Below are 27,960 nucleotides of genomic sequence, written 5' to 3' on the forward strand. Positions count from 1 at the left end.
TTGGAACATTATTCAAATAACATTGCACATATTATTTGTAAGTTTTATAATATATTATTTTATAATTCTGACAAAATGTGTTGATTTATAATTTTTTTAATATAAGGTTCGATCCTCTTTTTAAATACCATTTAAATTGTTTTTTAAAGTTGTTTTTTTTCTTTTACTACTACTGTGTTCAAAATTACTTTTACATTTCAGTTGTGCACTTTTTTAAATGATTTACTGAAACCTACTTTTTATGAAGTCATCCACATTTAAACGTTTTCTTGCTTCAATCTGTCAAAATTTGCTGTTTAAAACTACTTATATAAAGATTAAATTAAAATCGATTAAAAAAAATATTTGATTTAGAAAGTTTGGAGAGTAAACAGAGCCGAAATCTAGTATATATAAACTTGCATTACCTAAAGGCCCTTAGAAGGTACAGTTCGGCATTTTGTAATATCATTCAATCCGAAACCAGAAGTAGTGATTTCCTCAACATTTTCTAGCACACTTTCTAGTAAAGGTGCAATCCCAGAGAACGGACGTACAATAATTGCGAAATATTAATCTTTTGTTTGAATTCATTCATTTTAGTGAATCTATCGTGTGATCCTTAGACAGTTTTTCGCCGATTAATCCCTAGCATGCGGTTAATAGTATCCTCTTAATGTAAACTAAAGAAGGAACAATATCACCTTTTAAAAATACTAATAAAAGTATTCAGTCAATGCTTATTATTATTTTAAGCATAACAATTTTAAAAAAAATACATATATAATTATTTTAGTTTCATACTGCACGATATTTTTATTTTTCAGTCACATTGATACAAATCTATACAGAGATTGCAAGCAAGAAATACAAAAAAAAAAAAAAAAAAAAAAAATTGTTTCAAATGTGAATTTTAAATTAATACTAATTTAAAATTTATGTTTGTCCATTTAAAATCGAAAAACACGAAACAATTTGTTTAAAGTCTATATAAATATCCAAGATGAATCGATTAACAACTAAAATGATCATATAAAAATAGTTAGCGTTTTACTTTTGTGGCTGAACAAATTGCCTCTTTTTTTGTCTTTTCTACCAAGTGAATTTGCATTCCCAAATTCCTACACAGTTTTCAACTGATACATACACCCATTCATCACTTTCGAAATTCAATTTTTATCTTTTTGCAATTTTTATTTATTATTCTGTTTCCCTCCTCTGACTTATTTTTGGAGCAATGCAATGCAAAGAAATCAAAAGTAACTTAATTTTTGATACTTCCAACATATTTTAAAGTATTGCTATAAAGAATTTTTCCAATTACTTTCTATTAGTCTTTATATATTTATTTTTTCCCCTTTTATAAAAGCTAAAATAATTTGGAAAGAGCGTTAACATTTAATTCATAATTATCTTAATCTTTTTGTGTCATTAACACAGAAAAAAAATGTAACACAAATGTCTGTCTAAAATTTATTTGAACATTAGCTTAATAATTAAAAAGGATAAAAAATTTAACCAAAGCAAATATGCATCAGGCATGAATTAAAATATAAAGCATTCCTACGATTACATCACAAGAATGTTGTGTTTGCGCATCATGTTTTTATAACCACACCAGAATTTCAGTGCGTTACTTTATAAACCAATGCTTTTTTGGGCTGAAAATAGTATAACTAACAAAGGTCTCACTACCATAGACGCTAATGGCAACTTTTTAAACATAGCGCTTCCCATAGACAGTAGCGCCACCAACTCCCCGCAAATGAACTAACCGGAATACGTCATCGCGGCGTCATAATCGCGCGAGAGAGGACGTCTGTCGCCATGACAACAATGTAAAAAGTTTTTGCAATTGCTATTTCCTAAATTTGTATCGTGTTTCAAATATTATGAAATTTAAGAGCAACCGTGATTTTTTTTTATGCATTGTTAATTTAGAATTACTATGTAGTCATCAATGTAAGGAGTCTTGCTGCTTTTTTTCAACAGATTGGAATATATTTCGTTATTTATTTTTAGATATCGACGGATTGAAATCTTAAGCTAGTTTTGCTCCTCATGCATCGATGTGATTTATCCATAAAAAAAACTAACATTTTTATTTCATTGAACATGTATTACGGAACAAGGGCCAAAAGTAATTTAAGTTTCCAGTCTATCAGACTCAAAATCTATTTCAGTCTCTTGAAAAAAGTAGGGGGGGGGTGGAAGACTCTTAGTTTTGAAAGAAATATAAATTATTTAAAGTCATGGCACGAGATTATTTGAAAGTAATGAAATATTTAAAGTTGTTTGAACAAGTAATTAATGGCAGAGAATATTTCAATTAATTTTTTGTATGTTACCTGTTCAACTGTCAAATTAAATTGTAGGCTTTAACAGGAAATCTTGCTATTCAAAAAGGAAAATAAAATTATTATCAAAAAATTCCAATCCTACATCCTTTCCTCACCATTTTGAGCTTCACTTTTTGTAGAGAACTAATAATTTAAAGCATGTGAAAACTTCATTTAAAAAGTATTAAGTTTATTTTAAATAAAATCATGTTTTTTAAAAATTAATTAATAGCCCTTTTGTAGACTATCAGTGGCATAACCCATACTGAATGAATCAGAGTAAGAAATGAGTATGTAATTCATGCCCATATTAGAACCCTGCAATATTAACAGAAAATATTTTGTACTGTTGCATATATAATCACAACATTCAGCATGAATTACAATGTACTTGACAAAAAATATTTAAGATTTAAAATAAGGGGGAGGGGATGACTGCCATAAAACTGAGTCTTCAAATGGGAAAATCTGGCGACTTCTGAAAAAAATAAATATGACACATCCAAAATTTTAATTTTTTCTTAATAATATCAAAATAAATAACTTAATAAATTATTTTAACAAATGAGTTACATAGAATATAACTGCAATTCTAAAGTATTTTCAACAAAATAGCATTATTCTAATAAATGAATACCCATAGTATTTTTATACAAAGCACACAGACGTTTGGCATTATTTTATAACTTTAAATGAGCACTTCTTGTATGTACTCATTTATTTATTTCTTGTATCTCAGAAACTGCTCTAACGATTTGGATCAAATTTTATATTTTGATAAGGTTTTGCTTTTTAAATTTATATATATAGGCGTCTCTCCTGAAAAAATGCGAATTGACACACACAAATGTAAGAATTGCAATAAATATGTTCAATTTCTACTTCAAAGTGTGGGCAGTACAGTATGGTGGTTAGAACTGTATTGTGGTCAGTTCAAGTCACACTTTTTGCTTTATTTTTTTACTTATGTATTTATATTTAATATTATTACTTTTTAAGTTTATCTATATAGATGTCTTCCTGAAGAGGGGGGGGGGAATGCAATTTGACATAAAACATTTTTTATAACTAATTACTGGAGCCTTCTATCTCCTGTCATGCTTATAGTGGCATCTTGGGCCCTATTTCATCATGGTAAAACTGAGTGTAAGTTGAAAATTATAAATAAGGATAGATAAACTGTCAAGTGAATACTGTAATGTAGCAGATTGTTTCAAATAACATGTTAAATTAAGTGCATTATGATTTTTTTTATTTAAAAGACCAGTTCATATGTAGGTAAGATTAAAAAATATTCATATGTAATTAGTATGTGATCTATTATCAGTACGTGATTCATATCTAAATATTTTCGCCAAAAGAAAAAAAAAAAAAAAAATCATGGGGGAGGGGGAGGAACTGTGGGGCAAAGCTTGTTCTCCCAGGTATTTTCTGTAATAATAGGAGCATTTCACAAAGAACCACAATGAAATACAGAGAGCCTTTTAGAAGAAAATAAAATCTTTATTTTCAATACTTCTGTACAAATACATTGCTTTTATTTATAGTTGACATCATGAGGGTTACCACAGGAAATACAAACATAAAATGCACTTCGTTATGAGCAGTACTGTTGCCCCCCTCTTTGCCTTCCCATGACAGGTCCTGTAAATAAATAGTACTCATCATTTATAAAACAAACTGATCCATGGTCTGAAGAGAGAAAAATCTTACAATCTGTACCAGGAAAACCAAATTAAAATACTGTTAACTTGAAACAAATAGAAATCCCATTCTCTCAAATAAATAAGTAAACTTTGGTTTAAAAAAATTAAATATTACTTTCATTCACAAAAGTTATATATCTCAATTAAAAACAGTATTTAAAAATATTTATATTTCAAATATTATTAAACATAGAATATTATCTTCTAATAAAATATTAATATTCATTTACAATGTTATTTTAGTTCATGATCATGCCAGTAAATAAAAATGGGCAGTTGAAAATAATCATTAAAAATTCATTCAGATATACAATATATAATTTAACTAAGAACTGTCAATGATTAATAAATTTTAAAGGGCTTTGGTTTTTAGCAATTGTTTTCCTCACTGCAAAATATCTTTTTAATTTATTTAAAGATTAAAGCTTTAATGATATCAGGAAAACTGTCTGAGGAAGATCTTTGTTCAACAGTGAAAGTTAAAAACAAGTGAATATTAATAAAATCACATGAAAAAATAGTATAATCTTTCTTGTAAATGGAATGATGAAGAAAGATCTCAGATTTATTCATTGTAAATTTACACCAGTCACTGACCTCAAGAACTGTTTCAACAACTGAGTGCAAGTCACACTTAGTCACAAACTTTTTACAGAAATTACATAAAGTACATTATTGGAGCTCAAACTTAGTAAAGCACTTGCTGAAATTTTGATTTAAATTTAAATATAAAAAATCAAGCTTATTCAATTAATTTAAATGAGCCAAAAATTGTACAAAAAATAAAGATAATAATTAATAGTTCCAAGAAATATAATACTTATAACAAAAAAAATCATTAAAAAATATACAAACTCATCAAACTGTACTTAAAGAATTTTGTATTTATTACAAAAATTCAAAAATCATTTTTTAACTTTAAAAATTAAACATATAAAAGATAGCCTCTGTTAATATACAGAAAGATGACAAAAATATAAAAACGTAAAATTATTATAAAAAATTATCATATCATGCATTAATTAATTTGACACAAATAAAAGAAAATTTAGAACATCAGTCACTAAAATGCTTGAACTAAAAGAGAATTAAAATTTATATACAATTAAAGTTTATTTAAAATCTCTCATTTTTTTTAACAATGCTCATTTTTAGAATTAACTACATTCTACAATATAAACAGGAATTGAAGTGAAAGGGCTTTAAAAGCAATGTAAAAATAGTAGAATTTAAAATTTGCAAACTTTAGCTTAGAAGATTATTTTAAAAATACAACATGTAACCAAATGAGCAATATATTGTAAGAGCTTGCAGTACATCAGCCCATGAAAAACCTTTAAAGTATTAATTCCTTAATGTGGAATCCCATGAAAACATCACTTCTCTTACAAAATATGAAAAAATAAATTCTTTCATCTGAACAAACATATGTCTGGAAATGCAGTCATCATAAGTACCATATTAGTGAAGGGAAGGGCCATCATGATGTTTAATAATCAGGCTTGAATATGTACAAGTGTGGGAAATTAGGAACAAAATTACAAAATATTTATCATCACATTTTCCCCAAAACAAAACCTTTATGCACACTGGTACACTGGACAGTTAACTTGATTATTATAAAATCAAGTATGGACATTCAAATGCACTTTCTCTGCCTCCTCCCCGATATGCAAAGAAAACTCTAGGAATGAGGTTTCGGACCCAGAGCTGCATTCAAGATTTCATTGAATGAAGATTCGAAGCATTCCTTTAACTCAGCATAACTCACAACCAGAACATTTTGCTCATCCCTGGCCATCAAACAGACCTTCTCCGAGGAGCCTGCATCCAGCTAAACAGAAACAATTAAGTTAATTTCAGAAGTAAAACACTATATGTAAATAACACTGTCTTTTCTCATAAGAATTTATAATTGACTTCTTGCTCACATTCATCAAATAGAATTAATGGCATCACATTCCTTTATTTCATAGTTCTTTGCTAAATTTTGCCAACTTCTCTTTTAGCAAAATGGGCACTAAAAAGTGATTTTTTTTAAGTGAAAGAGCAGTATATAGGGAAAGCTAATAAAAATTTTTCACTTAAAAAAATATTGTCTGTGCTTCTTGATAGAAATAAATCAGTCCACAATAATATAATTAAAATTAAATAAGCAATGTCACAACCTATTCTATATGCAAATGAAAAGTTTCAAATTAATTTAAAAAAAATTTGTGAATGAAAGAAATAAAAATGAACAAAAACCCGATTATCAACAGTTGTTAAATAGTTAGTGCAAAACAAATATTTTTTTAAAAATAGCTTTATTTACCTAGAAAGTATTAAATTACAAAAATTAAATACTTTGTAATACTTCTATGAATACTTAATTGCTTTGTATTGAACTGATATAATTTCTTGAATAAAAAAAAATCATTTCAGAATTATTTCCTATTATTATGCTCAATATTTAATTTAATGGTAAGCCAGTTTGGTTTTACTGTTTCACCCTTAAAAGAAATTACACCAAAATTTTATTTAATATTTAAACTTTAATTTTTAAAAAAGTCATTAAGATCCTAAAATGTACAAGTTGATTATTACATGAATGCAAATGCAATTAATTAGACAAGTAATTTAGTTGCACAACTGTTAAAAACAAAACAAAAAAAAAATAACAGAGAATGATTATATATGTTTATTAACTATTAACTTCTCTTTTGTACAGAAATCACTATTTATGTCTAAAAAAATGTATATCAGTATGTCAAGTAGCTGTACATAATATGAACTTCGTCAGAAGTTTTGGGCAAAATAGATATCAAAGCATCAGCGTTTCCTTTCTCAATATTATATTAGAAACTATGATAAACCAAAGCTTCAATAAAAAAGAAAATCAAGATTAAGAGCCACATCACTGATTAAAATGCAAACAAATATTTTTTTAATCAACTTATTATTAATCATTATAATTAAATACCTTGTTCAAGCATGCTACAACATGAGCAGTGTCTACCCATGGACGCCCATCTTCAGTAATCTGATGGAACAAATAGTCCCGAAATAATTTTAACAAATACCGATCACCAGTTTCAGCCCAAGATTGATCCATGTTGAATCTGCAATAAAAAGTTCCTCTCATTGAAAACACATTCAGATGCAGGCATATTATTTACAATACAAATATCCATAAAATCTCTCATATAACACAATATAAAAGTAGAAATATCAATTTATATATATCCTAAAACAAAAATTAAATGTTAAAATTATTTTTATAACTGAATGTACTTATTAAATATTATAAAACAACTAAAAGGGAGGGAAAGATGGAAAATTACAAATAAAAATATACTCTCTTCGATCATCGTATTGAAAGTTAGAAAACTTAAAACTTCCAGTCATGAACAATGAAAAACTTCTAGATTTTAAAATAATACTAAAAACACAAATAAATTTAAATTTGTTGTTTAATGCAGTATAGAAACATATATCTCTAACAGAAAATATTCATTTTCCCAAAAAAGAAAAAAAACTGAAATGTTTTTTATAGCTTTTGATATATTCAGTCAATTACCACAAAATTTAAAAAACGTGCAATTTCAATTAATGTGAGGAAGAAGCATGTATTATATAATCCTAATGTTCAAAAACATTTTTAAAAATAAAAGAAAGCACCAATAATTAAACACAGCAAAAGCACAGTTACTTTTTAAGAATAAACAACAAATTTATATGCTACAAGATAATAAATATAACATATTTAGACATAGGAAAAAAAATGACTCAGAAATATGAATTTTAAAAAAAGTTGCAGTCCAAATATCCAAGATTCCTTGTTACTTTTACTTTCTGTAAGCATAAAAGCAATAATATTTTTTAAGAACTTTTCAAAATGAGGAATAAAATGAATTACCATACATTGTTATTTATCTACAATTAAAAAAATATTAAAATAAAAATGCAAATATAAAAATAAGCATTGCAAAAAAAAAAAAAAAAAAAGAAGAAGAAGGAGGAAGAAAGAAAGAAAAAAGAAACAGCAATTTTAATCACCAGAAACACAAAATCAAATCGAAGGAAAATTTAGCAAGATTAAAAAACTTACTCTGCTCTTTCAGTTATGGTACCAAGCTTGACTAACAACCTAAATAACCTTCCATTCTGGACTTCCTAAAGGTTTTTAGTCACATTTTAGAACTTATAAATAAAAAACAGATATGATAAGAAAACTTATTAATTTGTAGCAGACTTTTTTTTTTCTTTCAATAATCATTTTTAAAAACACAAAGGCACTTATATTACCTTAGCTAGTTCATTCTCAATCACATCACTTCTCATCTGAGCAGCATCTAACTGGGTATAAAAACGAGCACCTATCATGGGCATAATATCATTGATGCTGCGAGGACGAGTTTGATTATGTAAAAGATACCTAAAATAGAAAAGATTCATTTCTTATATTTTTCATGAGATTACATACATTTATGATTTCACACGAATATCATAAATTTTAATTATTAACATTATTTTGAAACGAATTATATTCCCAAAATGAGCCAAATACAAATATATATATATATATAAGTGATTATACATAACATGATGTTGTACTGTAAAACCCCATCTTAAAGTTATAAAATAATAAATAATTTACTAACATTAATTTAAAAAATGAATGAAAATAGAGAGAAAAAATTAAAACGTTCACACACATTCATTAAAAAAAACCAGAAAGAAAATACTTATAAATCTAAATTTGTTACTTCTGGTTGATACTATTATATACCTGCAGTATAAAAAAAGAGAATTCTGATTAGTCTAAATTGTCTAACTAATTTAAATTGTCTTATCATTAATCCTCTGAGTCGCTGAATCAAATATTATAATTTTTCATGTTCAATTAGAAAGGAAATAATTTCTATTAACATTTCTTAAACATCAAATAATAAAGTGTTTTAGATATATGATTAATACAAAAGAATTAGTTCATTGTTTCAAAAAAACTTTTTTTTTAATCTTGAAAGCTATGTGAACAAAATAATTGGATATACTAAAAGGGCTAAATGACCAATGCAAGAAATCTCATTCAACCAAAATATTTTAAAAGAGAAAGATGGATGAGGCATGCAAAACAATGTAAAGAAAGATGTTAAACGAATAGGACTTGTAAAATATTTTTAAAATTTGGAAAGTTTCAAAATAAGTTTAAATGCATACATGGCTTGAAAAGAAATCACTTTTAAGATTGACTCCCATGAAGAACTTACAATTTTCTTGAAAAATTGTTAAACTGAAGAATTTCAGATGCAAATATTTACATTTGGATTAAAATGATAAAAGAATATATTCTTTTATTACACTCAGCATAGATACTTTAATATTGATTTCCTCAGACATTTCTTCAGACAAAGTTAAAAAGATAATTAATATTTGATTGATTCAACAATTCCAAAGAATTAAGAGAAATTACTTCAATAAGATCAACGCGTGAACAACATTCTACCTTGTGTACTACACAATAAAAATAAATAAATCTCCATAATAATTAAATAGGGTAGACAGGCTTTACAGATGTAAGAATCTTATAGTGCTATGGTTGAAACACAAATAAGCCAGGGAAGTCAAAGTTTTTCTCACTAAAAGGTTTATAAAATAGATTTTAAAGAGAGGGTGAGAGGAAGGTAGTTTTAAAACAGATTTTAAAGAGAGAGTGAGGTTATTTTGAAGGTAGGGAGACAAATGCTTACTGCAACAATTTTTGGATAAATGTTTATACTTTTAAATGTATTTGCAATGTCATGATCACAACTACTTTGTTATAGCTTAGCTATTCATAAATTCATAATATGCATTAAAAAAAAAAAGGGCATTCAACATTTTAGTTGATTTTGTTGCAAAAAATAAATAAACAAATAAAAAATAACAGGCTACTGCAATTTGCTCCAGATGTGGGGTAAGTTATAACAATGAGAAAAAAACATACTTAACATTATTTTTTTAAACATTCTTTTTAGAAATTACTATCACTTACCATCATAATAAATGATATATGATTTACAATAAAATAAAGATAAAATTGTTTAACCAATCAATACAGAAGGCAGTCTGTATAAGAATTGCAATGAACACAAGCAAATAGTAAACTGCTCCCTATTGTACACATTTTGTACCCACACTTTTCAAAATAAGTATTGAACCTATTTCTTTTCATCAGAATTGGGAAGTCGCTATTGGTAATGCCTTGGATTTAGATTTTTGGGATGCTCCTGGTTTGAAATATAATTTCACAGAACTCCTGTGCAAAGCAGATTTGGTGCATGCTCAATCTGTCGGATCTGCTTCTTTCTCCTCGATGTGACACAGGAGAGAAAACATGCCAACTAAAATGATAATACTGTTGACTGATCCATGTTCAAAATTACATAATCTATCTCATTGCCAGAGATACTGATGCATCTTCTCAAGCAAGAGAAAACCATGCCTCTTTATAATGTATGTTAGTTCAAAATTGTCTCCCTCATTTTTTTTCTTCCCCCTTTATTTTCTTTTATATTTTTTCCCTTTCACATAGCCTTCTCTCTCTCTCTTTTCCCCCCTTGCTTTCATTTCTAACAATGTAATCATTTTTTCCCCACTGCTTCACGATCCAGTGGTTAAATTACAATATAATTTTATTTTTTAAATTAGAGCTTTTGTTAGACTCTTGTAGTGGTGAATACTTAATAAAGAGATCTGATCTTTGAGGATGCATGATAATATTTAAATCTAATATGCAGAAAATCTACATATATGTATGAAACATATATGAATTAAAATATTGCAAGTTTTTGTCAATTAAAATTTGCACAGAGGTTATGTTATTATTTGTCCTACTGCATAGTTTCAGACATTTTTGTTGATTTATAAAAAAATATTTTAACTGAGAAAAAAAAACTAATGCAGTTTTTTAAAACTTAATATAAAAACAAAGTAAATAAGCAAAAACATTTTTTAACGTAATAAACTAACTTATCAATCAAAGTTTATAAAATATTTTTTTTTCTCCATTTATTGGTTAAAATGGAGCATATGTTCACAACTTTTAACTGACAGTTTCAACTGGACACTGATTGTGCTGACATAACATGTATAATAACAACAGGTGAAACATGAGAAAAAACCCACAATAATTAAACATGACAGCATTATCTGACACAACTACATAGACTTAAATGTTAAACTAATCTTCATACAATATGAACATTTTTATAAATTGAAATGTCACTAAAAGGAGAAAACCCTGTGATGTATTTAATGTATATGTAAAATTAGTAAAAAAAAAAAAAAAAAAAAAACTTACAATATTAAATTTCTGAGATCAGCAGAATAATTCCTAGAAACTAATTCAAGAGAACTAGTCATATTGCTTCTTTTAACAGCAGTGAGAGTATTACAAGCCAATGCTAGAACAATTTTTCCAAAAGCCATTAAATCTTCTTGCTACAAAATAAAAGAAATAGCATATAACCTTTCCAACAAGATGCACTGGAGTAGACAATACTTATAACACAAAATTTATTAGAATAGTACATACCTGAAAATGAGACATTACTTGTTTGGAATTGTGCTGATTTGGATCATACGTGAGAACATCAAATATGCCACAACAATTCAATCTCAACCTAAAATTATGTATCATTCTATAGTAAAAGTATTTTTGGAAAAAGGAATAAGATTTGGGAAAGGATATGTGATGAGAGCAAATTAAAGCAAATAAACAGAAAAATGGATAAGTAATCAATAGGGTATAAAATCAAATAGGTATACGATGGATATAAAAAAGTACTAATATAAAGATAATTAGAATGTGGACTGCCAAAGTAAACTGAATATTTCTAGTCTAGAAAGCAATTATATAAGTCATGATTTTAAGCATAGCTCAAGTAAACAAAACAGAACAAAAATGACTTGTGACTAAATTCGTAGTTAGTCTCTGAACTAGAAAATTCCAGTACAGACTTCCTTTCAAAAGCTCTTTAGAGAAATCGAAACAAATCTACTTTTGATACTACAATGTTTTGGCAAGTCACTCTATAGCATCAATATAATGACAATAATGCAGAGGTGGAGTACATTGCATTTGCCAAGCCGAATTTATGCCAAAATTATAAAACAACCACAAAAGTACTTACTAGCTCCACCTGATTTGCAAAGAAAAGTTCTTACTGTTAAAAATTGCTTTAGAAAAAAAGAATGCTGAATTTTTCATTTCTATGTTGGCTTTTTTCAGTTTATTAATTAATTTTCTATTTACGTATGGCAGCTTTGATTTTTATTTCTGTTCTTAGGAACCACTTACATTAAAACTTGCAAGCAAACATTTTCTCTGAGTTAAATTTAGTTCCACAAATAAAGTTTCATTGCAATTAACAAATAAAGTTTCTTGCGAATAATTCATAGCCAAAGATCTGTGTAAGACTTCCAACTATGAATAATCTCATGGTTGCCAGTCAATGTGCATATCAGGCCAAAAAGAAAACTTGTTTGCTTATTTATTTTTAAAATTAAAGCTCTAAAAACAACTACAATTAAGAAGGAAATGTTTTTGTTACATTTTTTGGAAATCAAATATAGCCTGAATTCTCAATAAAAATCTAATGCCAGTAAGTCTTTTAAATATAGATGCAGTTCAGGTTGAAAGTTATTACAAAAATTTATACTATACTATAAAAAATGAACATATAAACTCTTACCGAGATTTTCCAGTCACAAGAATTTTTGAAGGATCAAAGGCTCGGCATGCTAGTCCTGCGGCGTGTATTGTCCTGAGAACAGAGCTTAATTGAACAATATAGCCCCAAATTAAACTTTCTGGAAGCAGGCCAGCATGCTGTCGCAAACTGTTTAAGCCTAAACATTAAATATGGACAAATGAAAAGAAAAATTTTCATATAAAATTAGTTACTGATAAAGATTCAGAACAAGATATATATTTCAGTGCATAATTATATAACAAAGGGGGGGGGGGTCTTTTTTTTAAAACTAATATCCAACGAAACTAAATCTTAAAAACTGCTACAGATAAAAATTTTTATATAAGAGCTGTTTACGATTCATGTAGGATTTTTCTTCCTCTCTTTTTTTAATGTTGTAAAATAAATTTTTGATATGAAACTTAAAAGAACAATTTAAAAGATTCTGCTAGAAAATTGGTATAGGTACAAATTTATTTTATGAAAAATAAAAAATAAAATAATTTTAAAAAATCTTATCAGAAAACTAAATATGTATAAAAAAAATCTTTTTTGAGAAAACTTATAATAAGCAATTTATAACTAAAAAAATACTTCTTAACCTAAAATTAGCACATGCTTTATTACTGTTGCCTTTTTTAAATAAAAATAATCCCACTTTGTAATGTATTAAGTGTGTCTAGATGATTAAGAAGTAATTAAGGAAAAAATAAAACAATTATCATATTTTAAATGATTTTTTTTTTTTTTTTGCAAATATATGTCAGAAATTAAGATGAATGAGTTAATAAATCCATAATTTTTGCATCAGCAGCTTTGTAGACAGGGGGAAAGTGCAATCTGAAACTTCTGCACTTCTGAAAAAGACATTGTCTTGTCATGTACTTCACATTTCAATGATATTAAAGGTATTTTAATAATGATAACAACTAATGAATTAAAAATTCATCATGAAAGATAATGGCACACATAATAATTCTCTTCATTATTATAAGCAAGGAAATTTATAATGGTTGATTAGAATCTAAATACAGTTTCTGGTTTAATGAAGTGGAAAAATAGGCTAGAATGTGCAAAGGCTTATACACCCTACTCTATTCATACCATTAAAAGTACTTATTTTGTAACAAAATCTCATCTCTTAGTATAGTCAGGACTTTATAAATATTGTAGAAGAAAGTTACTCAGAGGTTTGCCAAATTATAAAAATGTTTGTTGTTTCAGTTTCCAGGCTGTCCAAAATTGCTATCATATATAACTAATTATACTACTTCTTCAGTATATCTTAATAATTAGAGGAGAGAAAGATAAAGCAGTGCACCAGTTTTCGGTGGCATGCCAGCTGTTGTTAAGCCATCAATATCGGGACAATATCCAGGCAAATAGCCATTCATTGCTGGCGAAGATGGCTGATTAAAATAGAGATTCATCAAAGTATCAGCTCCTGGGTGATAGTCATGGACGAATACCATAGCTGTAAAATAAAACCATTATCAACTAAACAAAGTATTGTAATATTTTTATATACATAATAAATTATATGCTATATAATATTTTATATAGCAAAAATATCAATTGTTCTATATCAATGAATGAAATATTGCTAAATTACCCAATTCAATTATTTAGAAATTTCAAGACAAAGTAAAAATCTCATACTTTTTCAAAAATTGATAGCAATATTTTAAATTTAAAAATAAGAATATCGTTTTAAATAGCAATAATGCTCGAACCAGTGCAGTCCTTCATGCTTAAAAATAATTTAAAACAAAATTTTCTTATCTCCTACACTATACCACTATTATAAAAATAAAAATAACAAATTTTATTTTGAATACATATAAAAAATATACGTTATGGATCACATATTTTTAAAATAAACAGAAAAAGTATCAAAGAAATAAGAAATAATGCACTACTTACAATTATCCCCAAATGCCTTAGTGGTGAAAACTTCTCTTAGATTAACCAAATTAGAATGTTGCAACTTCTTCCAGGTATCAATTACAGATATAAATTTCGTATTAGATATTCTGAAACCTAACAAAAAAAAAATCCATTGAAATTACTTTAATATAGCAAAAAAAAAAAAAGTCATATAAACCAATTATGTTCATAACCATAATATATATTAATCTACAAATATAATGACAAGAAAATCTTAGAGTTGTACACTCTGGATACCAGTCTGGAAAGAACCACAAAGAAAAAAAAAACATTTAAACAATTTCTTCATTTTTAAAAAATTGAGGTGAGAGGGAGAGCAGGTAAAAAAAAAAAAAAAAAAAAAAAAAATATTAATAAGTCACAGACAGCATTTACCCTTGATGAAACTTTGCTCATTTCAGATACGAATTATTGACTGGGTTCCTAGTAAGGTCATGATTCCCGATAATGAACAAGCTGTTGTGTTACTAAAGCAGATTCCAGTAATTTGTACTGCTGCTTCTATATAGAAACTTAAAAATATTTATAACTCATCACATCCATTCTTTAGAGCAATAATCATGAAATCTGGAAAATATTCATTCCATCACAGCTCCAAAATTTGAAATTTATTTACTTTCATATGGCAAAGATTTTTTTTTTTTTTTTTTATGAGAAGCACTTGGGTTTTAACGTGCCATAGTGATTTTATAGTTGCTCATATTTTTAACTGAATGTCTGATATCTTAATTTTATCATGTGACCTATTTTAATTCATTATCTCTAAACAAGCAGAAACCAGTGACAGAAGTCCCTTCATGTCTTTTTTAAATTCTTAAAAGTCATGGATTTTTATCAGTCCATACAAATCTCATTTTTTTTTTAAAACCCTCTTTGTAAACTTGTGTTTCATATTTATATATTAGGCATTTTTATTATTAGTGGTAATTCTTCAAGAATTATTTTCTTCTAACATAGTTCTTTCAATCCATATGTTTGGCTAGTATAATCATATTTGGCCCTCTCTCACTATTAAATCCAAAGAAATTATCCAATCTTGCATAACATATCTTTTCTAAAATGTACAAATGAAAATGCATCACTCTGCTTCAAGCAACAGTAGTAACACATTTATTTACGTATATTTATTTTCTTTGATTACTATAATTAATATTTATTTTCTGATATCAGAAAAAAAATACAATCAACAGCTTCTGCTATTGAAATAAATTTGGTATGCAGTTTGGAGAAAGAATGCAAATTAATTTTTCTCGATAGATTATGGTTAGATTTGTATTTAATTATTGCAATTAAATACATAAAAATTTTTTAAACAATTTCATTTTAAACCAGTCTCCAACCACACATACACTTCTTATTTTTTATTTGCAAATTAGTTAAAGTTTTAAGTATAAAATATCATTTTAATTTATATGCCATAGAAAATTTGGAATGAAGAAGCATTCACAATTCTGTATTTGCTGGAGAAGCAAAATTTGTTCCCACAATCTTTTAAATCATAAAAATATCTATAAAAAATTGCTGTACTTAAACCACAATTTTAAAAATATATTTCTATGTTCTAAAGGGAAGTTTCCATACATTCGTTCTGCATTTATCTGAACCCAAAGTGTTTTGTTTTCATGATCAGTTTTTTTAGATAATGAAAACTACATGAAAAATACTGAATGTGAAAAAACAGTTTTTCAGTTAAAGATAATCTATTTGTGAAATGTATGTTGCATATCAGAATTTGGAAGTAATTACTAAAATTTTTATCTGCCAAATAAAAAAATAAAAAATACCATGAATTCTTCTTAAGCAGTAATATACGCCAGTTTTTATATTGGCTGCTTTGTAAACAGAAGTGACATATCCAAAGGTTGAGGATTTCAGAGGGTTATCTCCAGGAGCAGGTTCAAGTGGACATAGCTTATGATAATTATCAACTTCATTTGGAAGATCTAAATAAACATGAATTACAAAAATTAATTTCTAAAAAATAACTAAAAAAAGAAAATTACGTAAATTTTTTTTTTCAATTAGTTACAAAATGAACATAAAAATATTACTTAGTACATTATAAAAAATTCAAGTATTTTCAAAACCCAAAATTTTTCCAAGAAATAAATTAAAAAAAATATTCATATATTATTTCCTTACAATTTAGCCATTTTCTGTTTGATTAGCAAGGAAAATTTCATTTACATAAAATTATAAAATCATAAAGAAAATATAATTAAAAAATAACTAAAAAAAGAAAATTACGTTAAAATTTTTTTTAATTAGTTACAAAATGAACATAAAAATATTACTTAGTACATTATAAAAAATTCAAGTATTTTCAAAACCCAAAATTTTTCCAAGAAATAAATTAAAAAAAATATTCATATATTATTTCCTTACAATTTAACCCTTTTCTGTTTGATTAGCAAGGAAAATTTCATTTACATAAAATTATAAAATCATAAAGAAAATATTTTAAATATAAAAAAAACTTTGAAAAAATCCCAAATTCATTCATTTTCTCCCTCCCTTAAGAGAAACTTTAATTTACAAAATTTTAAATATAAAAAAATTCTGCAATTTTAAAACAAACCGTTAAGCTATCTAATATTTATACTACTTGATAATAAATTCAGTCACATTATTTAAAACATTAACTAGATAAAAAAAATGTTATAAAACTATTTAAGTAATGAAAGATTAAAGAGAAAGCTGTTGACAAAATAAACTAAAAAAATTTATTAAAAAAAAAACTGTTACAAATTTTGGAACCCATGTATTTAAAAAATAAAAGGAAATTAACAGTAGTAACTCTATTAGTGTTATTAAAAGTAATAATTTAAAATGTTAAATTAATTTTAAAAAATACATTTAGCTTGACAATTACTGTTTTTGTTGTTTCAATATTATCAACTTAATATAAATTTTATTGCATTTTCTAAAAATTAAACATTTATTTGTATCTTATTTTTTTATACTCATATAATGAACTATATAGTGAAATGGCAAATAAGTTCATCAAGCGAATATTTTTATATTTTTTTAAGAGTTAACACTGCAAAAAATTTAATTTAGGAGTGATCAGCATTTAAAAACGTGTATAACAATCTTAAACAGGATTTAAAAGGAAAAAAATATACCAATTCAAAAGTTTATATACAAAATAACATATAAAATCCCTTGAAGAAAGATAGAAATATTATTAATCATAAATGTCTAAATCAAATACACTTACAAATCCATTAAGACTTTTTCAATGCCACAAAAATGAAGGACAAAATTTTTTGATACAGAGAGGCTGATTAAAGCATTAATCTAAAATAGTTAGAAACAAAGGTTCAAAGCAGAGCAAAGCCTCACAGATGTTTTGCAAAAGAAAAAATAAGGTTAATTGGCACACAAAGACAAAAAAAGAAGAAAAGGATCTGTCTTCAGATGAAACAAAAGTATATCGCCAAACCAAAACAAGACATGCCAAATAAAAGACCTGATTAAATTATAACTATGAAACCAAAAAAACCTGGATGTTGATCAGGATTGGCTTCAGCTAAAGTTAGGCTGTGTCTGTGCAAAATATCCTGAAAATCAAAGAAAATGAAATTAAAAGAACTCCTTTGCATTGAGAAGAGAGTTTTGTTTGAAAAAGCTTTGAGATTTTATGAATGTTACCATTCTAAGTTCATCAGGTAGGAAAAAAGAAGGGGCATTAGCTTTCAACGTCATATGCTCGATATAGGAAGGATTTCCTGGATACACACTCACATCAGGCAGAATTAGGGGAGATATTTCAGAAGGATTAGTATCTTCCTGAGAGTAAAAGTAAGTTGTTCCACCTACAGATTCCTGTAAATAAATTTTTCATAAATAATTTATGTACCAAAACTTTTCATAAAAGAACACATTAAATGATCCAGAAAGAAGAGAGTTACAAAATGAAAAATAACCAGTTTATAACAGATTTTTATCACAAGCTTTTCCACTGCACAAAATCTGTTATTTATAGATAAATTAAATGAAAGAATAAAAGCTTATCTTTTACATATATTCAGCATTCTCAAATCTATAAATAATATACAATTTTAAAAAACAACAACTAAAACTATAGTCAATTGCAATTATTTAGGCAACCAGTTAATTAGAACAATAATATAGAATGGAAACATGTCAATCAGGATCTTATTTGGTCCACCCATTAACTAGAAACACCATTTGTTTAAGCAAAACCTCAAAAAACATAATTTAAGTACTTAACAGATGGAACCCATTTGATAGGTTTTATAGTCGTTTTAAGCAAATAACATAAGAAAGATAAAACTCATGCTTTTGCTGTTTCTTGAGTGGTGTCAGTCTGTCATCAATGCATCATTACCATTAAAGAAACAAGGGTTAGTTACAATTAAGTAGTAGATATTTGTTTAATAATCTACTGTTATTACTATCTTGTTATATTTAGTTATTGTTACACTGCTTTGCACATGTAAGAATGAATGAACTCAATTTTTGCCAATTTTATTTAAAAATGTATAATACTTATTAAAATGGCCAGAAATGATTTCATATTCTCAAATAAAATTGCTATTATGTATAAAATTAAAAGGTCAGCTATTTAATGCAAGTCACTGTGCATCTCTTAATGAGGAAATCAACTGCGTGAGAAATAACATTACAGAGAGGACATACTCAAATAACCAAAAAAAAAGTATAGTGAAAAAGTATCTACAAATTTTTGCAATTAATAAAAGATGCATAAATATTTATGATTTTGAGATAAAGATGAAATCAAAGATTCCTAATAAACTAGAAAAGAATGATTTTAAAGAAAATGACTGGATGGTTCTTTAATTGAGAGTGAACACTAACACAAGATTTTTAGAAAGAGCACAGTAAAAAGGCACTGCAAAATTTGGTCCAGAATAATGATGAAATATAAAAATGTCTACTTTTTGAAAATGGCAGATGATAATCATAATTTTAAAAAAAAAGAGCTCTTAAGTATGAAAATGTTGTGGTTTATAAACACATTCAACTGTAGAAATATAAAAACAAAACTAGAGTATACACAGCACAGTACTTCTACAAACATTTTCATTTTGAATACCTCTTGCTGTCATATATCCCCCACTTCAACCATCTCACTGGCAAAAGAAATTTTTACTAGTAACAAAAACAGATTACTTTACAGAATTTAATTTGATTTGACACTCCATTTCATTTCATTATTTCCTTGTGTACAAAGTACAAAGAGATATTATTGCAATTGTCGAAAAATTAAAACTTGAGATTTTGACAAATCTTCACATATTACACCTCCCTGAATTTGAAAAACACATTGCCCACCATGTAAACCTGTCTGCTAATGTGCAACAATGATTACTCAATTACACTTATGGCTGAATGGGAGAAACTTAGTATAGTCTTGTATCAAATTTGTAGATTTTTGTAAAATTCTAAGCAAAATTCGTTCAAGAAATCTATATTTGGCTGCCTGAATATAAATTAAAATGACAACTGCAAAGCAAAAAGACAAGATGCATAAAATTAGGTATACAAATTTAGCATCAAAAGTATAGACACGAATACCTATCAAATTCAATACCAAAATCTATCAAGGTTTGACTTTTTGTTGCTTTGTACTTTCATAAACATATTAAGGCAATAACACAAAAAAGCAATGACTCAAATATTTGAAATTAGGTATGCGATTTTATGACTACAATTTTAGTTCTATGTCAAATTTAGGTTTTTAAATGGCTAGAAAAAAATATATCTTAAACACAAATTCTATGTCCAGGTTCTATTAACCACATGCCAGGGGCACATACTGACAATGTAGAGAAATTCATAACAATAATCTTTTTTATAATTTTAATTGTGCAACATTTAAAAATTGACAGATATCATTAAAACAATCCATATTATCAATATCAAGCATAAATAAAAAATGCTCATAAAATCATTCATTAAAATTCTGTGTTTATATATATTAATATAAATAAACATGGACATTTGATTAGAAATGTTGGCAATAAATCTGTAGATGATGTTTCTTTCAATACTTCTATTTCTTTCAATTAAATCAACTAAAAGATATTCTCATCTACACACATTCAAAAAAAAAAAAAAAAAATACTACAACAAATTTAATTTACAGATATAATTCTGATATGAGCTGAACTGTCATTTAGATAAAATGTTACCCCCAATGCTTTGAAGGGGGGAAAAATGATGGTGGAATTCATTTGAAAATACCTTAAAGCTTGTTTGACTATTGGCAATTCTATACAACAACTCACAGAAAAAAGATAACCAGTTCACACACCCAGAATCTTATCTGAAGTTACAATTGCCCTTTTACAAGTTAGGCCAATAAAGGACCCCCCCCCCCCTAAAGTCAAAAGTTAATGGTTGTGCATTGCAGTGAAAGAGTGGAGATACAAATATGCACAATATGGGTAAAAAACAAAACTACAATGAAATGAGTGTAAAAAAAGGTGTGCTTGATGGACTTGCATACTTTATAAGTAGGATATAGTTGTAAAGCTAAACTTTCCATCCTTTCAAACATAAATTCTTTATTTGATAAAATTAATTAAGTTTCAGCTGACTTTATATCTGTGCTTGAATACACAAATGCATTTTTCATTCTTTTATTCATTATTACTATTTTGCATTTTTGTCAATGCATACATAATGTTTAATCAGAAATGACCAATGTTTCCAATTGAATTTATCATAAAAAACAATAAATAATCTTTTCATTTGTTAATGAATCATATAATTAAACTAAATTAATAGGAGGTGAATTAAAAAAAAACTTGGATCAGTATTCAGTCTTACAATTTAGACAAAATGTCCTAATCTTAATTATCTTAAATGCAATTGATTGATACATTTTTTTACATAAACACTGCTAGTAAATGCTGGATAAAAATTGAGAATAATTTTAACCTGTATCAGTCCACTAGGAGGTAAGTACTGTTCATGCGATGGGCTGGGTGTTGAATAATCCTTGGGACCAGGGGAACAAGTTCTTTTACCCAGGAGGGGAGATTGTTGAGGTGAGCATCTTGACATCCGGCTGTTAACATCTATAAATTATAAAAGTCTAATTAATTTAATACAGCAACAAGGTTTTGAAAAGAGCATAAATGAATTAAATTGGCTCATAATTTGTTTTTTAAGTTATATGTTCAGTAAATTACAAAAATAAAAGTCATTTAGTGTATCCATAAGGTTGAAAGATTGCTGAAGTAGTTTATCATTTTCATTTTAGAATAGTTAAGGAATTCAAGCTTCACATAATAGCTGGCATTGCATGCTAACTGTGAAGAGTGAAAAATCCAACATTCGTAAAATAAAGAACAAAGAAAATTATATTGTTAAGACTACAAATTATATATATATATATAGATATAGATAGATAGATAAAAACAAATTAAATATATATACTTAATACAACTAAATATACATACTTAAATACAAATTAAGGCCACATAATAATTTTACATATCTATAGAAATTTATAGTTCTATATACATTAGCAGTGGCTTAAATGTAAAAGCTTACAACTAAACATTATGTATACTAAAATTTAAAAAAAAAATGGAAATATTTTAAATTTAAATATTCTATTAAGGAGTGTTCAGTACTGATCAAAATTTAAAAGAATGTGGACTTTTCATTTTAATTTTCTAAATGACATACTAATATAATTCAAGTAAGCTCGTAGAATAATCAGAGATCACACTCAGTTCTTTAAGCATCACTTAGAAAACATAAAACACATGCAGTGGCATTAACAAAGAACCATAACTATTTAACAAATGATAATCAATTGAAAATCTCACTAGGACAATAGTTTAAATCAATCAAGAATCAATAAAAGAAATAATTTCTATAAAAAGACATGGAAAATTAAAAGTGATGCAATGCACAAAAAAGACATTGACCAATTTGCAAAATCTTATTTGGAATAAATTATAGATTTTTACTGCCATTAAGAGATAAAGAAAAACAAATTGATATTAAATGAATAATGGGGGCAACAACTGTGAACAGAATTTTAACAATTGAAAGAACTATGCTATTTTTACACTTATTTATCAAAATAATGATAAGATTAAAATTATAAAAAATAGTAGCTATATCAGTTGGTTATTATAGTGCAACATGAATTTTTATGTTCTTAGCTTTCTAAAGGAATAAATTGTGTAGGCTGTTACTTCTTAAACAACAAAAAAAAAAAAAGAGGGGGGGGGCATGTTTTATCAATTTTTCAAAGTTAAAAAAAAGGGGGGGAATACAGTAATATAAACAGCGAGTGAAAAAATGGATGATACTGTTTGTCCGGAAAATGTGTACATTGAACATGCTTTGGTCAGTTATCTATAATAAATGACATTTTGGTGCAGACAATTGATATAAAATTCAAGCAAACAGGAATTCATAATTTCCAAGTATATAAAAAAAAATCTAAAGATTACTTTTCTTTAAAATTATGTTTGAGAACTCACAATACAAGAAATTCTGCAATCAGGTGAATTTTAAACTGTGGGGGAAGAGCACGAAAAGAATAGCAAGAAACTAAATTTTTTTTAACCCTTACATTAAGAAAAGTAAAGTTTTTCTTCTTCTTCTTCTTTTTTTTTCTTTCTTAAAGTAATATCAATATAGAGGTTGAGACATTGTCCCATATGACTCTTGGGGGGGGGGGGGGGAATCAATAAGGAAAACATATAACTAATGTAAGTAAAAGCATACCAGACACTTCCAAGATCAAACTATATTTTAGAATAGGCAGTGTTTTGTTATAGATCTTTTTACCACAAAGAACAATAATTAAGTTAGCCTTCTATTGCGAGATTTGTGGACAGTTAAAGGGAAAGGTGACTGGAATTATTTCTTTAAGCAAATAACTATTTTCAAAAAAGGGAATATATATATTCTTGCTACTCTGGTGTAGAAATGGTGTAAGGCTTGACTACCCCAAAGGATGAAGAGATGTGCCTCCTATGGTAATATGGGTTGTACCACAGCCAGCAATGAGTTTTACGATTGAACCATAGTTCCCATCTATGCTATCAAAACATTCTAATTATTCAATTTATTGAATGTCGATGAAAGGAATGGAGAAGCCACTGTATGGTTATATATCACAAGCATGAAAATTCTTAATTTACTTAACGATTAAATGCAAATATTTATAAATATAATAAAAATATACTGTACTCTGTGTATGTCAAACATTGTTTGATTTCACATAAAATATGAATGAAAATTTTAAGACATATGTATCATTGTAAAAGTTTTGAAAAATCAACAAACAATATATCAACACAAAACATAGTCATAATGATTAAGATTTTTAATAAACTATTATTTTTACCGAGACCAAAATGACCAAATGGAGTGCTGACTAACTGAGAGGGCTGTACAGAATACTGAGTGAAGGAAGGCGAGCTTAGACTATGAGTCATACGGCCCATTAGAGAATTGCCATATTGCCCCACATCTGAATTTACAGTCTAAAACAAAAGAAAATTCTTAATAAAGTAATCAGAGAAGAAATAATGGCAATAATTATGAAACAATTACAAATAGGAAAACTAGTGAAATTATTTTCTACAACTTCTAAACCATTTACAAAATACAAAATTCTCATATCACAAGGGAAAGCTTGCAATATTTTCTTTAAGTCAATATTTAATATTTGCAATGAATAAATAAAAGTATTTTTTTTTTTTAACACAACAGTAATAATTTCCTGAACATTTGCCTCTTAACAAACAAAATAAAGGTATTCAGAGGGACAACAAATCAACTTTTATTGTATTATTGAAAGTTGGAATTTTAGTGCAATATTCACAAATAATATGTCAGTTGTTGAAGTACCGAAGAATTTGAGAATTATATTTAAAAAATATTCTATAAATTTTTTTTAAAATATTCACAAATTAATATAAAATCACTTTTTTTTATTTGTAAATGTTATTAAAAATCCCAGATAAATAAGAATGTTATATTTATTTCCTCAAATCTTCCCTTCTGAACTTCAAAGTAATAATGAAGCTGCATAAAACTTTCTAACAATCAAAACATCTAATAGTGTATTTGTCTAAATAACATCTGCAATAAAACATCTAAAAGCTTAAGTAAATTTGTTTATAACAATATATCCATACGTCAATGAAAACAGAAATCTAGAAAAAGTCTCTGTTTAATAAAATGGATACAATGCAATGTACTATTATATACATTTTTTATCATTTACTTTGCATTCACAGCTATAGAATTTTTTTTTAAATTTATATTCACAAACCATGGTTCTTTTATCAATCAAAGATTTCTTTACAGTGATTTTTGAAGCAAAATAAAATGAAGATAAAATCTATTTTCTTTTTAACCTAGTTGTAAATAAATTTGCAGAAACAAGTTTGTAAATTATAACTAAAAATCTAAGCTAAAGTTTTATTGATGGCATAAATCAAATAATCACTATTTTGTGCATGAACAATTAATTGCTACTTAACAATTAAAACATTAAAGTTCTATAGTTATTAGCCTAAAAGATTTAAAAAATGCTACAGCTATTATGAACTATTACACTTCTCCATAATTCATTCAGTCTAAAAAAGATTTTAACAAAACACTTGCAATATTTTTTTTAAAAAAATCATTAAAATGTTAATAGGTGTTGCATATAAACGAATATTTCAAGAATATTTTTAAATTATATAAATAGATTCTTTATAGCAAACTAGAATAACTTTTTTAAAAAATGAAACATTGTAGTTTAAATATTTAAATTAAAGATAAAAAAATCATAATAGCTTATATATTTTTTAATTATTAATACATAAGTAATAGTTAAGAAGAATAGTTTAAATCTTGGTGAGTTTTTATATAATAGAAGATGTGGACTTAAAAAAAAGGAGGGAGGGTTACATTATAAATGCTTTTTAGTAAGATGTTGTATTAGGATAATATTAAACATCTTAAATGTTTCCATTATTCCTTATGGTTTATCTAATTATATGTATATAAGCTTAATATCAAAAATGTTGGCACACCTTTCCAGTTAGATCAACAGATAAAGAAGAAAGTACATTAGGTTCATTGCCGGCCATTGATGAATCAGAATAATAACTGCCGTCTTCAACCGCATTTTGCTGCATAGACTGTAAAAAACAACCAAAGTCAGTAAAAGAGCATTTTAGTTTTATTAAACATGTATTCATTTTATGTGTTCTAATGAATATAATGCGATAATATTTGTTCTTATTTCTAAAAAAATATTTTGCCATTAACTAACTCACAGGTAAAAAAAATGCCAAATCTCGGAAACATCTTCAACAAATTATTTATATAAATATTAAGAATAAAGAAACTGAGCCAATATTCAAGCTTCCATCGTGCTTTAAAGCACTTTAAATCCTTTAACTGAATTGATTAATAGAATTTTTTTTAAATTATTCAAGCTTCATGGCAACTGGGAAAAAAAAAAGAGAAAAATATCCTCAAATATTTTTATATACTTTTAATGATTTGTTCTATGAAAGCAAATTCATTCAAAAGACTAGATACTTTTGTATTAAACATGGGAATCTGCTTATAAAAATTAATATTTCAGTAAGTTTTTATAAAAAATAGTTTTTAAATGAAAATGCAGATTTATTGTAATAAAATTTATTAAAGAATTCCCATTCAAAGAATTTTCTTTTTCTAAAAGATAATTAGAGTGTTTTATAAAACAAATAGTTAAATTTTAATATTTTATAACAATATATATGATTTTATAAATTCAAAAGATTAAGTTATGGAATAAAATGAAACTTCATACATTCAAGTATGTCTGAAGTTTAGATTCAGGAGGCACAGTGGAAGCTGATGAAAATGCTTGAAACATATGATCCATTTCAGCATTGATTTAACTATATATATATAAAAAAAAACATTATTAAATTTGATAAAGTGTTAACAACACATTTTTAATTAATTCAAATCATAAATAATAAACATCTACCTGGCAGTTTGGAGCTTTCAGTTTCTTAAAATGCAGAGCTAATTAAATGGAGGACATCACTACCATATATACAAATTTCTAAAATGGAATAAAATGTGGAAAATTACAATATTTTTAATGCGAAATTCATTAATGCTGTAACACTATAACAGCTATTTATTGAAATATTAGCTGACAAAATTTCGTAAATTTTTTTAAAGTAATCTTTACTTGTCATTAATGCACCAATCAAAAAAACATTAACTGACTAACCAGATAATCTTTACTTGTCATGAAACATATCTAGAGTACTCAAAAATTATGCCCAAGTCATACATTATTTTTCATCTGATTTTCATTATTTGTAAGCATAAAATTACTGATTTAAAGTAAACAAGAGGATAGTTATCCCCTGCGGCCAAGATGGTCAGTCAACCACAGGAGTGTCATCAATAATCAGGATGAATTATAGTTCTTGAACTGTAAAGATAAAATATGTAAATAAATTTATCCACAGTTTTCAAAAATTCAGATTAGTTTAAAATGATGTGATTAAAAGTAAAATTATAAATACCTTTGAAATAAAAATAACTTCATTCTTTAATGTTTGTTAAGAGGTAACACAATTCTTAATGCCATCAATCTAAAAATATACATATATATCATTTCAAATTTTTCTTTTTTTTTTCAGATAAAACATAAAAATAAAATTTATAATATACATTTAAAAATTATATTTAAAAGAAGAAACCAAAGAACACAATCATGTCACTATGTCAAGGAAAGACAACCCTAAGAGTGTGAAAAATCAAGCAATTATTGAAAGGCTTAAAACAAACAATGCATAAGAAAATGAAGCACAAGCTTACTTTAATGTCATCTAGAGAACTTTTTCTTAAACATTCATTCTATTCTTTTCAATTTTATAAGCAAACGACCTTTAATATTTTTAATTATAACAGTGTATAAAAACATCGATAAACAGTTAAAGAAGTAATCATAATTTTTTTTTAATTCCATACATTAAAAAAATAGATTATGCTTAAAAGATCTACAGTAATTGGGTATAAAAACAGCAAGCAAACTATATATATATTGTTCTACAAATAATTTATTTCACAACATTCTTCAAATCTTCAACAAAACAATTGTGCGAAGCTGACATGATGATCGTTGCCATTTCAAGATTATTAATTGAAGTATGCTTACACATTGTTACGTAATTGAATAGTTATCATACTATATATTAATTCTTATTCTTTTTGTTTGAAATCAAGTTCAAAGTA

The 27,960-nt window shown here is 26.4% G+C and overlaps 1 protein-coding gene across 3 annotated transcripts; it reads right to left on the reverse strand.

Moving 5' to 3' along the window:
- Positions 1-3,800: 3,800 nt before the first annotated feature.
- Positions 3,801-27,839, reverse strand: LOC129988004 (PAN2-PAN3 deadenylation complex subunit pan3-like). Of its 3 annotated transcripts, none has more exons than XM_056096072.1 (19): positions 27,544-27,839; positions 27,249-27,317; positions 26,696-26,773; positions 26,513-26,603; positions 25,743-25,850; positions 24,059-24,197; positions 21,622-21,761; positions 18,343-18,516; positions 18,194-18,251; positions 16,473-16,631; positions 14,665-14,781; positions 14,063-14,215; positions 12,742-12,898; positions 11,583-11,670; positions 11,349-11,488; positions 8,312-8,441; positions 8,115-8,179; positions 6,987-7,125; positions 3,801-5,858 (listed from the first exon to the last, which is right to left on the reverse strand). In XM_056096072.1, the coding sequence occupies exons 4-19, from the start codon at positions 26,585-26,587 to the stop codon at positions 5,709-5,711; spliced, it is 1,992 nt and encodes a 663-aa protein (XP_055952047.1). In that variant the 5' UTR covers positions 26,588-26,603; positions 26,696-26,773; positions 27,249-27,317; positions 27,544-27,839; the 3' UTR covers positions 3,801-5,708. The 3 variants fall into 3 exon arrangements, with proteins under 3 accessions (XP_055952047.1, XP_055952046.1, XP_055952048.1); XM_056096071.1 differs by having other exon boundaries at positions 26,696-27,154; XM_056096073.1 differs by having other exon boundaries at positions 26,948-27,317.
- Between the last annotated feature and the right edge of the window lie 121 nt (positions 27,840-27,960).

This window comes from Argiope bruennichi, chromosome 10, assembly GCF_947563725.1.
Source record: "Argiope bruennichi chromosome 10, qqArgBrue1.1, whole genome shotgun sequence".
NCBI classification, from domain to species: Eukaryota; Metazoa; Arthropoda; class Arachnida; order Araneae; family Araneidae; genus Argiope; species Argiope bruennichi.